The 13,169-nt window shown below is 37.9% G+C and overlaps 1 protein-coding gene across 1 annotated transcript in view; it reads right to left on the bottom strand.

Moving 5' to 3' along the window:
- Nucleotides 1-13,169, bottom strand: part of SPG11 (SPG11 vesicle trafficking associated, spatacsin) — a 2,547,571-nt gene that overhangs the window by 1,835,483 nt on the left and 698,919 nt on the right. The window contains exon 9 of the mRNA XM_044077700.1: nt 357-512. Within this exon, the coding sequence (XP_043933635.1) occupies nt 357-512 (156 nt within the window). The remainder of the gene's footprint in view (nt 1-356; nt 513-13,169) is intronic.

Below are 13,169 nucleotides of genomic sequence, written 5' to 3'. Positions count from 1 at the left end.
CTTCCCCCCACTGATGCAGGTACCAGGGAGTAGAAGTGTGCTGAGAGAAAACACCTCTATAATTTTTGCTTGCTACAGATCCTCTCTCAAATCAATATAAAGCTGTTTCCTTTACAAGACTGTCTGAGGAATTATGATAATTTGACTTCAAGAATATATCAGAAGCAGGACTTTTTAACTTTTGCTCCATGGAATTTACAGCAGTGTACTGATACATCCTTCAGCAAAGCAATTCATAAAACAAATTCCAAACTGAAAACGTAAATAATGTTTTGGAGTACAACCCATGTATATTTCAACTGTGAATAAATATTGTACATTTTGGCAAAGCTGTTTAGAACAATCTAAAAATGTACCTTGGTTGTGAGTGAGAATCTCTTGGATTTGCTTATGCAGAAAAGCTAACAAAAGAGTGAGGAGCTGCTCTGCAAACTGCTTGCTTTGGGCTTCTAAATGCTTTTCTTTAACTGCTGAGCATAACAAATCTAAAGCTGGCCTTAGCTCTACCACACCTGCAAAACACAAGGAAAAAGTTATTAGAATAAATTATCTCAAAGATTGTTAATCTTGCCACCAATGTCCAGCCATACTATGACTAAAGTTGTGCAGAAATGGAGATATGCTTCACTCTTTAAAGTAATACAACTCATACAATTTTAGTAAAAGTAAAATACAGTCACAAACGACAAATAACAAAATGCAGCACAATATCATGTAACAGAATAAATGAATTGACAACTACGGTGCAGCTACAAGATAAACTTTGAATAATGATAAAGTCTGGAAAAACTATCGAACTCTTTTAGGTGTACGATGATGACGCACGATTCTTAGCAAATAAATGCAGTGCTCTCTGCTCAAACATTGTACTGTTGGCTTTAATACAAATAAATCTAAGAAATATGCCCTTAAACAGCTAAACATAAAATGAAGGGATTTTTGTTTAGCAAAATTCTTAAGAAATTACCCTGTATCAGACAGAGCATTATTTGCTGACAGATGAAAATTTCAAACTTCTGGTAGTTATAGGTAGGGGGAGTGCCTGCTTCAGTAATACAAAATATATTGTGAATTGTCAACTGCCATTAGAAACGATACATGTTAGGTCAGTCACTCAACTATTAATTTGGACAGAGTGGACTTCATAATATAGCTTAAGGGTTACGTTACAACGTTTCTAAAAATTTAAGGTGAAATACTCTTTTTATGTACATATTTATTAACCACGATAGTGGGAGGGTCAAGAGACCATTTTCAGCTGTGACATGGGCACAAATGCAGAAGTTGCAATTTTTAAAGGCAGGACTTGCACGTTAACACAACACCAACTGTCATTTTCAAGTCATAAATGAGGAAGATAACAGTAATGTTGAGCTGATACCTTCATATCATGCTATGCACAGAATAACAAAATTCAAAATAAAACAATATTAACATTTGCAGAAGATAGCACCAGAGTTTGTTTTTACTGCCTAATATATTCATGTACAAATATTACAGGAATGGAAGACAGGTTATTATATTCCATAACGCTTACATATTTACATGTTTATATTTACAGAAGCTGTTTTGTCAATGGCAGGATGCAGATTAGCAGAATAAAATTTCTAATAGCTGAATTAGTTATTTGTCACACATGGAGCTGGTCTTTACTTACTATCAAAAAGCAGTTACACATGCAGGTGTATTAAGAGGTAATTTAAGACTGGCTCTAAACAAGAATATTGTTTCCTTACGGTTCTCAGAAAAGCAGAGGGTTCTAATTAGCAGAAGAAATTCTGCTAAAAATATTTTCATCTATAGTAAGGCAAAATGTTGTTTTTTTAGGTTAAATGACTGAGTCAGCCAGCAGGTAATTAAGGGACAATGCAATCTCTAGCTTATTGGCAAGTGACAGACAGTAGTTGCTATCCAACATGAGGATAGGAAGGCCCAGTAAGATGCACAGGCAGGGATAGGTAACCGGTTGTTTTTAAGGAGAAAAGTACAGTACTGTTGCAGCCTGGAGGCTAGGCTGCTGTGCCTCCATATTCTATTTGATTTAGGCTTAATAATCTGTGCACTGTCTAAAATAATAAGTTTACTGCTACAGCTCTCTCAGACTGTGGGGACAGATTGTTGGGAAAAAGTAATAAGCTTTTAAGTGGGTTGTAACCTTGTTAATTCTATATTCTGAATGGATTTTAAAACATAAACACAGGCAAAGCAGCAGTCCTAAATAATTAAATTGTTCAACTTGCACAATTCTGTTACTATCAAAGGCAGAGGTAAAGTACAGTTGTGTACACTTACCATAAATGTAGATGTTAGAGTGTATTCACTTCTTGCAGTCATTACATTTGGGTAATCGGTTGGCAGGTTGCCCTCAGTCGGCCTGATTAACAAAGTCTTGGGTCCTGCGTCAGTTGCTGTCCCTTCTTCCATGACGTCAGGTCGTCAGGGGTATAAAACATGCATCCGATGCCATTACATCAGTTTTTCTTGCCCCAGATGTCAGGTGCCCCCCTAATGGGGAGCAAATAAAATTAAAAACACAAAAATATACCTACAACCAAAAGCAAATACACCAAAAAGGCTTTTAAGCATAGTAAAAGAAAGTAGAGGTATAGCCAGAGAAAATTAGGGAGCTGGAGGGAGGGTAACCAGGACTGCAACCGTGAATACACTCGAAGATCTACATTTATGGTAAGTATACACAACTGTACTATGTTCTTCGTGTTTCATTGTCAGTCATTACATTTGGGTAGATTCCCAAAGCTATGGTTGGGAGGAGGAGTTTATACAGCATTAGGACCAGCTATAAGGCTCTCCAAGACAGCAGTGACAAAGCCAGCTCTGGATTTAGAGAAAATTGGTAAATGATAATGCTTGGTGAAAATATGTACAGAACTCCAGGTAGCAGCTTCTGGGATATCCCTGGTAGGAACACCTCTGAGAAAGGCTGTAAAAGTAGATGCAGCCCTGGTGGAGTGAGATCTGATACCCTGGGGGATAGGTTATCCATGGTGCTTATAGCAGAAATGAATGGAATGACTTATCCATTTAGAAATGGTTTGTTTTGAAATAGCCTTCCCCTCTGCCCCTGCAGCAAATGCTAAGAATGTGTACCCCTCTGCTTGTTTATGTACCACATAACCGTGGTGTTGTCCCGATCTTTACCATTAGTAGTCCTGGAAGAATGTAGCCCTTGAAGGCTGTCAGACCTTTCTGTACAGCTAACATTTCTTTTTGATTGATATGTAGATGCATTTGATTTGGGTTCCATTTGCCCTGAATGCACTTCCCTGCCAGGTGAGCCCCCCCATGCATAGTCTGATGCATCTGTAGTTAGGGTTTGGGCAGCAGGGGGTAGTGTGAATGGCAGTCCCTTGTTTTGGTGGCAGGCCTCTGCCCACCATAGAAATTCCAGGCGTAGGCAAGGTATGATAGGAATCATTGTTTCCAGGCTGTGACAATGTTGACTCCATAGACTTTTTAAGTACCACTGTAGTTTCCTCATATGCAGTCTTGCATATGGAATTAGAAGAATGCAGGAGGCCATGAACCCCAAGGCTTGCAGTATTTGTCTTGCAGATAGTAGGGCTTTTGTGGCCACTTGTTTGAGGTAAGTTACCAAATGAATTTGCTTCTCTGGCGTAAGGAATGCCATCTGGGCAGTTGTATTCAAGCTTGCACCCAGGAATGTAATCTGTTGGGAGATTACCAATTGTGATTTATTTTCATTTATGGTGTACCCCAGACAAGTTAGAACCCTTTTTACAAACGCCAGATGATTTAGAAGTATGCCCTGGTTTTCTGCCTGAATTAGACAATCGTCCAGGTATGGATATATTTGAATATTTCTTTGCCTGCAAAATGCAATAACTGGAGCCAGGTACTTTGTGAATACCCTGGGCATAGTAGTCAAGCCAAAGGGCAGTGCAGAGAACTGATAATGCAAGTAGCCTGCTTTGAAACATAGGTATCTTCTGCAAGAGTCCCTGATTGGGATATGCAGGTAAGCTTCTTTTAAATCTAGTGTTGCCAACCAGGCATCTTTGCCTAACATAGGAAGTAACTGGTGAAGAGTCAGCATCTTGAATTTTGGAATGTCCAGAAAGGTGTTTAGAGTAGACAGGTTCAGAATTGGACACCATGATTTGTCTTTTCTGGGTACCAGAAAAAGCCTGGAATAGAAACCTTGTCCCTTTTCCTCTTCTGGTACTGGTTGAATAGCCCCCATGTGTAAGAGGGAAAGTACTTGTTTTTGAGCCTCTGCCCACTGATTTGGGGGCAGGTCTGATCACCCGTTTGGTGTTGGCAACGTGTGGAAATGAAATCTGTATCCCTGGGACACTATATTTAAAACCCATTTGTCCTGAGTTACGAGTTCCCAGTCCTTTGCCTGAAGAGCAATCTTTCTCCCCAAAGGGGCAGCTAAAAGGTAAGTGCTTGGGTAATTTTAAAAGGAAGTAATTGAGACTGTTTACCATAGGGGGGTATCTTGTTATTTCCAGATTTGGAAGTGGAGGCCCTCCATTGCTTAGTTCTGAGAGTCCCCTGGGACTGAAACCTGGTGCTTTTGGTGCGTTTGGGTTTGGCTTGAGAGGATCTGGAAGGAGCTGGAAAAGACCAATTCTTAGTAGGCCAGTGCCTACTAAATCTTGGAGGTTGCACTTGTAAGAAATCTTCAACAGTTTGCATAGATTTAGCTTTGTCTTCCATTTTTTTTTTAGAACTTCTTCAGCCTTATCGCCAAACAGACAGTCCTGATTTACAGGAGCATCCAACAATTTTGCTTTAACATGATCAGGCAAAGTTTGCTCCTTAAGCCAAGCATGCCTTCTAAGCACAGACCCAGTAACAGCAGCCCTGCAGGAGGCCTCTAAAGAATCAAAACCACATTGCGAAGTATGTTTTCCAACTTGTTCAGCAGAATGCAATAAATCCTGTAAATATTTATTTTCCACACAGTCAGGAATCAACATCATTTTCTGTTTAAGCAGTCCAATAATATGCTGTTGATATTTTAACAAATGAAATTGGCAGTTTAAAGCTCTGATTGCCAAGACTGCAGAAGTATAAACCTTCTTACCCCATCTATCCAGCACCCTGGAGTCTCTATCAGAAGGGGTTGGATTTTTAGCAGTAGAAGCCTTAATGCCTTTGGGCCCCTGAGAAATGGTTTCTGGATCTGCAACAGGATTTTTGAAAAGGGACTTAGGTACCCTGTAGCATCTGTCAGGTTTACTAGGAGCCAGACAGGCAGGGAATCAGGGGCCATACTGGATTCTGAAAACACATCAACAACAATGTCTAGTACAGGAGGTATAGCCAAGGGCCTATGTTGAGGTAGAAGAAGGAAATCCTTAAGCCTCTTTTTTGAAAAAGAAAATTCCTGACTTTCCCAGCGGAAATGCTCCCTTAAGGTATGTAAAGCTTCCCCAAAAGAAAAATCCTCAGGAGGGGAAGCAGAGGGAATGGAATCCTCTGCATCAGAATCCTCATAAGTAGGTTGGTATGGATAAATCCAGGTCATTAGAAGAGTCAGAAGAAACAGAAACCTGATCAGGAGATTCATAATCAAGCTCAGCACTAGGCCTCTTAGAGGGGGTGGGGTTTGACTACCCCTGATTAGAGTAATTAGATCTTCAGCCAATTTGATCATTTGTTTTTTAGGCATAGGGGCCTGAACATGTGGCCTCAGCGTTGTTTTTTTAGACATAGATCAAGATTTAGGCTTTAGTAATGAAGGTGGAGTTGATTTAATATGCAAGTCTGTAGGCCTAAATACACCCTCAGAAGCCAGTGCCTGCACAGCGGCTCCGGACCCATCCAAGGTAGAGACATCCGTGGGTTCAATAGGTGAAGCCTCTCGCAGCATACCGGACTCCGAATGGGTCTCAGTAAAGGCCTGCGAATCAGAAGTAGCGGGTATCAGGGGCTGCGGAAGTGCCTCACTGAGTACTGGTGAACTGGCGACTGGCTTAGGAGAAGCGTCGTCGGCAGTTTTGGACCTCGGTGGCCTATCTCTGTCTTTACCTTTGCGTTTTTTCAGAATCCTGGTAGTTGGATGGCTAACCAATGACATTTCCGGATAATTAAAACATGAAACAAAATATTTATAGGCAAAAATGCACAGACGATGGATAGTGTGCTGATTAAATAAAGCACAAAACCGACAGCAAGCAAGGTACATCGTGGTCAAGGCCTAGACAAGGAATACAGTACGAATGAAAATCTTTGTGAGGTATTTGCTTTCCACAAGTAATGCAATTATTAACTTTTACTGACATTGGTAAGGAGCAAGAAAAGTTTCCCCAACGGGGTACTTAGCTTTAAGTTGAAGACTTTGGTTCTGAAACTCGAAAACTAAAATTTCAGGAGTCAGCCGACCGGCACTTGAGAACTGCTTCTGCTTCTGGCACCGCATGGCAAGAAAGACTGATGTAATGGCGTCAGAGGCATGTTTTATACCCATGATGACCTTACATCATGGAAGAAGGGACAGCAACTGATGCAGGACTAAAGACTTGTTAATCAGGCCGACTGAGGGCAACCTGCCAGCAGATTACCCAAATGTAATGACTGCAACAGTGAAATACGAATAACATCTAGTAATTACTGCTGGTTACCTTTTGGTTGTTCTAAAAAGCAGTGTGACTGTTTTTGCGATAGTGTTAATTTGCTGAATCTCACCTGTAGTCATTTTGCAAAATGCACAGTTGTATGACATGACCTATGTGCAATTGCACATACAGTGTTGTTATACAGAGATGGGACCGTTATATATACATATATTTGTAAATAAGGAAAAGAGGGCCAAGTACACATTCATATGGTATCCAGCTGTAAAGGTGCTTAGTCTGAATGTGGGACTTCCTGTTTGGACTTTCAACACACCCTGGATCAGGTAGATCTTGAACCGGAATAGTGTGTTACAGTCAAATCTTGCTGAAGCTACAATTTGTAATTATCCTATGTAATCCCACTTCACAAAGGAGGCTCTATACTAGGGCCCTTGCTGTTCTCCATCTTCATTAACGACCTTTATACTGTCATCCCAAAAGTCAGCTGTATCCAATATGCTGATGACTCTACTCTGATTTGCTCAGCCACATCTCCAGTAGAGTTATGGTCAGCTACCCAGACCACCTTTAATACAATAGAAAACTGGCTTTCTGAACATAGTCTGATCCTAAATCCCAAAAAAACTAAAATGCTGTTATTTTCACCAACACGTAGGTCTACCGCTTTCACCTTAACCATAAAATCAAATGATGGCACAATAATCTCCCCTGATCCCTCTACAAAACTATTAGGTGTCATCATAGACAATCTAAAATTTGACCTACATGTTAACCAAACTATCGAAACCATCAATAAAAAACTAGGGTCACTTTACAGAATAAAATCCTTCCTAACCCCTCCAGCTAAAACTGCCATAGCTCGCTCTCACCTTCTTTCAAACCTTCTGTATGCATCCCCTCTACTCTCGAATTTAAACAAGACTGTCCTTAACAAACTCTCAATTTGCTACAACCACATTGCCAGGTTTGCCACTGGGCTGCCTTTTAGGACACATCATTGCATCAATCTAAATCAGCTTGGGTGGCTTGAACTACCCAGCCTAATCCAGTATAACCAACAGATTATGGCCTATAAAATCCTCTATTATCCGGACAATACTCCTGCACTTAAAAATATTATCACCCCCTATAACAATCCTAGACCCCTTCGATCCTCTAACAAACTACTAATTCAGACTAGCAAAATTAATAACACAGCCAGTAATTCTCTCTTTGCAAACTCTGTAAGTAGATCCTGGAACTCTCTTCCAGCTGATATTACCTTACTTTCCACCTTAGATCAATTTAAAACTAGACTCAAACAACATTTGTCACTTAAATGGCTATGTCAATGTATCAAGCCTGGCTAACTCTCTCTACAATGTGTAAAAATCTGTTAACCAGTTTACTGTGTAATTTAATTTAATCCTGACTTGCGCTCAGGATTAACTGTAACCTGTGGAACTTGCTTACTTACGTAATCTCTGTAAATAGTCTGTTTGTAATATGTAATGCTGTATCTGCTTACCCTTGGAGCTTTTCTCCCTGGGCCTCTGCTGAAAATGGACATGCATCCAGTCGGACTATCCCGGTCAACAAATGTAAAATAAAAAATAAATAAAATAAAATTTCAAAAACAACTATCAGCAAATTTTCTGTACCTTTTAAATGACATTTTCTTGAAAAGGCACACAGAAATTAATGTACTACTCCTCATACTGTAAGCACTGCACTTTGTAATTCAAACTACTGCTACAAAATCAAGGCACTGGGCTTGTCATATAGATACAATTCAGTAAAGACAAAGATGAAATTACTTCCCAACATTTCACTTTAGTACACCTTTCACAAGAAAGGTTTACCTACATATATTAAGGTGATTTGAATTTCAAACCTGCTACAGGAAAGAAAACCTAACACTTTCCAATTTACTTAAACAGAAAAGTTCACAAAAGACTACTTCCTGCATTGTAGGTGTATGAATAACTATTATACAATGCTTTTGCCAAGCTTGATCAACAATCTCTGGAGATTATAGTGCAGCTGCTGAGAATGGGTATTTCACATGCTGTGTTAAAAGACTTACTACTATGCATCATCTTTCATAAACCCATTTATGTCACGTTAACCAGCTACCTTCATTATTCCTATTTTAATATAAATACAGGAGAACACACACTATTAAGGAAAGGTCTTGCAAATGAGTGCATACTCCAAAGCAGATGACATAATGGCAAAGAAATGATTACCACGTCAGTCAAACATTCTGAAAGCAAATTGATTTCAGAATTTTATATTTTCTAAATTTAAAAAGATTGCCTTTTAAAAAAACCAATTTCAAAACCAATTGCCATTTGTTTTTCTGCCTTTAGGAAAAATTTAAAAGTTTTGGGGCTTCCCCCCCCAAAAACCGTTAAAAAGTTTAGGCCTTAAAACCATTACCCCCTCCCCTGCATTTTAAAATATTTAACCCCTTCCCCTTCCCCCCTTTAAACCTTAAAATTTTTTAACTACAAAATTAATAACAACCAACCTTTTTTTGAAACAAAAAATAATCCAATTTTTAGCATAAAATTAATTTCCCCCTTTAAATTTAATTTAAACTAGAAAAAAATTTGAATTAAAGGAAGTAATTTTTCCCAAGTGGCTAATTCTTAAATTTGAAAATTGTTAAAAGAATGTTTTTAATTTAACCCTTAATTCCAAATTTCTTTCCCTAATGGAATTGCTTCTTCGAACCTTAAAAGTTTTTGAATAAAGCGGATCTGCCCCCTTTGGGGCTTTTTCCCGGGCCTTCCTGAAAAGGACACTCCAGTGGATTTTCCCGGTAACAATGAAATAAAAAAAATTTTAAAAAACTATAGAAAATTTCTGCCTTTTAAAAATTACTTTTTTAAAAACACATTAAATATACTTCATAGGAACCTACATTTGGTTTAAAAAGGGGGTACTAAGGCACGGGGCCGGGCTTTTAAAATAAACCAAAAAGCCAAAGTAAAATTCTCCCCTTTTATTTAAAAACCCCTTTCCCAAAAGGAATAATATAAGGTGATTTTTTCCCCAAACCCTCGGAAAAAATTCTTAAATTTATTAAACGAAAATTTTAATTTTTCCGCAGGGGAGGTTTTAAAAAAAATTTTTTAAAAATTTTTTCCAAAGCTTGCCCAAATTTGATTTGTGAGTGCTAAAGGGTCACATGTTTTAAAAGACTTCCTCTTTTCTATTTTCATCCCTTTTGTAATTTAAAGGAAAATTTTTACCTTTTAAAAAAAAGGAAACCCACAAATTAAAAAAAGGTTTTTGCTGAGGCATTTTTAAAGGCAGTGATTTTGGGGAAAAAAATTTTGGTCCCCACTTTAAAAGCTTTGATTCAAATTTAAAGTATAATTGTCTCATTGTGAAGTTAGAGCTTATCAAAAACCTTTTAAAATTTCAGATGCATTATTTGATTATATAGTCCACAAAAAAATTTTAAACTTGCATTTTTCAAGTTTATTAAAAGATGCAGCTCAAACTACCTCTTCTTTTGGGGCGTACTGTGGAATTTTTTTGGGGTTTTGTTTTTTTCAAACAGTAATTTGGGAGTTGTTGGTTTTAAAACCAATTTCAAGATTGTTCAAACCCTTAAAAAAATATCCAATTAAAAAAAAGTAAATTTAATTTCCCGTTTGAATTAATTTTGGTTAGGAAGCTGTAGAAGTTACGGGAAAAGTAGGTAAGGACGAGTTAACTAGTGTTAAGTACCTGCCTTATTTTAACCTTTTTGGTTGTTCTAAAAGCAGTGTGACTGTTTTTTTCGCGATAGTGTTAATTTGCTGAATCTCACCTGTAGTCATTTGGCAAAATGCACAGTTGTATGACATGACCTATGTGCAATTGCACATACAGTGTTGTTATACAGAGATGGGACCGTTATATATACATATACTTGTAAATAAGGAAAAGAGGGCCAAGTACACATTCATATGGTATCCAGCTGTAAAGGTACTTAGTCTGAATGTGGGACTTCCTGTTTGGACTTTCAACGCACCCTGGATGAGGTAGATCTTGAACCGGAATAGTGTGTTACAGTCAAATCTTGCTGAAGCTACAATTTGTAATTATCCTATGTAATCCCACTTCACAAAGGAGGCTCTATACTAGGGCCCTTGCTGTTCTCCATCTTCATTAACGACCTTTATACTGTCATCCCAAAGTCAGCTGTATCAATATGCTGATGACACTACTCTGATTTGCTCAGCCACATCTCCAGTAGAGTTATGGTCAGCTACCCAGACCACCTTTAATACAATAGAAAACTGGCTTTCTGAACATAGTCTGATCCTAAATCCCAAAAAAACTAAAATGCTGTTATTTTCACCAACACGTAGGTCTACCGCTTTCACCTTTACCATAAAATCAAATGATGGCACAATAATCTCCCCTGATCCCTCTACAAAACTATTAGGTGTCATCATAGACAATCTAAAATTTGACCTACATGTTAGCAAACTATGAAACCATCAATAAAAACTAGGGTCACTTTTACAGAATAAAATCCTTCCTAACCCCTCCAGCTAAAACTGCCATAGCTTCGCTCTCACCTTCTTTCAAACCTTCTGTATGCATCCCTCTACTCTAAATTTAAACAAGACTGTCCTTAACAAACTCTCAATTTGCTACAACCACATTGCCAGGTTTGCCACTAGGCTGCCTTTTAGGACACATCATTGCATTAATCTAAATCAGCTTGGGTGGCTTGAACTACCCAGCCTAATCCAGTATAACCAACAGATTATGGCCTATAAAATCCTCTATTATCCGGACAATACTCCTGCACTTAAAATATTATCACCCCCTATAACAATCCTAGACTGCTTTGTTCCTCTAACAAACTACTAATTCAGACTAGCAAAATTAATAACACAGCCAGTAATTCTCTCTTTGCAAACTCTGTAAGTAGATCCTGGAACTCTCTTCCAGCTGATATTACCTTACTTTCCACCTTAGATCAATTTAAAACTAGACTCAAACAACATTTGTCACTTAAATGGCTATGTCAATGTATCAAGCCTGGCTAACTCTCTCTACAATGTGTAAAAATCTGTTAACCAGTTTACTGTGTAATTTAATTTAATCCTGACTTGCGCTCAGGATTAACTGTAACCTGTGGAACTTGCTTACTTACGTAATCTCTGTAAATAGTCTGTTTGTAATATGTAATGCTGTATCTGCTTACCCTTGGAGCTTTTCTCCCTGGGCCTCTGCTGAAAATGGACATGCATCCAGTCGGACTATCCCGGTCAACAAATGTAAAATAAAAAATAAATAAAATAAAATTTCAAAAACAACTATCAGCAAATTTTCTGTACCTTTTAAATGACATTTTCTTGAAAAGGCACAAAGAAATGTAATGTACTACTCCTCATACTGTAAGCACTGCACTTTGTAATTCAAACTACTGCTACAAAATCAAGGCACTGGGCTTGTCATATAGATACAATTCAGTAAAGACAAAGATGAAATTACTTCCCAACATTTCACTTTAGTACACCTTTCACAAGAAAGGTTTACCTACACATATTAAGGTGATTTGAATTTCAAACCTGCTACAGGAAAGAAAACCTAACACTTTCCAATTTACTTAAACAGAAAAGTTCACAAAGACTACTTCCTGCATTGTAGGTGTATGAATAACTATTATACAATGCTTTTGCCAAGCTTGATCAACAATCTCTGGAGATTATAGTGCAGCTGCTGAGAATGGGTATTTCACATGCTGTGTTAAAAGACTTACTACTATGCATCATCTTTCATAAACCCATTTATGTCACGTTAACCAGCTACCTTCATTATTCCTATTTTAATATAAATAGAGGAGAACACACACTATTAAGGAAAGGTCTTGCAAATGAGTGCATACTCCAAAGCAGATGACATAATGGCAAAGAAATGATTACCACGTCAGTCAAACATTCTGAAAGCAAATTGATTTCAGAATTTTAAAGTTATAATTAATGTCTCACTTGTAGAAAGATTCAGACCCGCTTTATCAAAAGAACACAATGTTCAAAACATCGAGACTGTCATTATTTGATTCTATCATAGTACTTCAGCAGAAAAAAATGTTTAAGAGCTTGCATCCTCCCTTTACAACTCTGTTTTTGATTAAAAAAGATGCAGCTTCAAAAAGGCAGTGCACTCTTCTCATTTGTCGTACTTGTGGCAAGTTATTTGGAAGCCTTTGTTCTCTTCACATCAGCTCAAACTTGAGAGTTGTTGGGTCTTAAAACTACATATCAAGTTTATTAAGTAACAAACACACCCACCTGTAACAATGAAAATATCCATCTTAAAAGAAAGTTCAATCAATAATTCTCTGTCTGTAATTTAATGTTTGATCTCAGAGGAAAGTATAAAAGCTAGGAGATTACAGGAAGTAACGTTTCCAGATAGCAGTGACATTTCTTTAATGAGTTTGGGACTGTTGTTACAGAAGGCCCAATGTCCTTTCAATTTTAAGATCTTAATCCATTTCCCTTTCCTGGCTGTATGGATGTCTGTCCTGAGGGACATAAGCAGATATCTTGGATAAAGCAGGAGTCTGTCTTTGGTTCTTTCTTGCCCAGGATACCATGGTCC

Source organism: Protopterus annectens, chromosome 7.part0 (assembly GCF_019279795.1).
Source record: "Protopterus annectens isolate FY-2018-M chromosome 7.part0, PAN1.0, whole genome shotgun sequence".
In the NCBI taxonomy this organism is placed as follows: Eukaryota; Metazoa; Chordata; order Ceratodontiformes; family Protopteridae; genus Protopterus; species Protopterus annectens.
The sequence above is the reverse complement of the archived record's forward strand: the minus strand, read 5'-3'. Positions and strand labels throughout refer to the sequence as shown.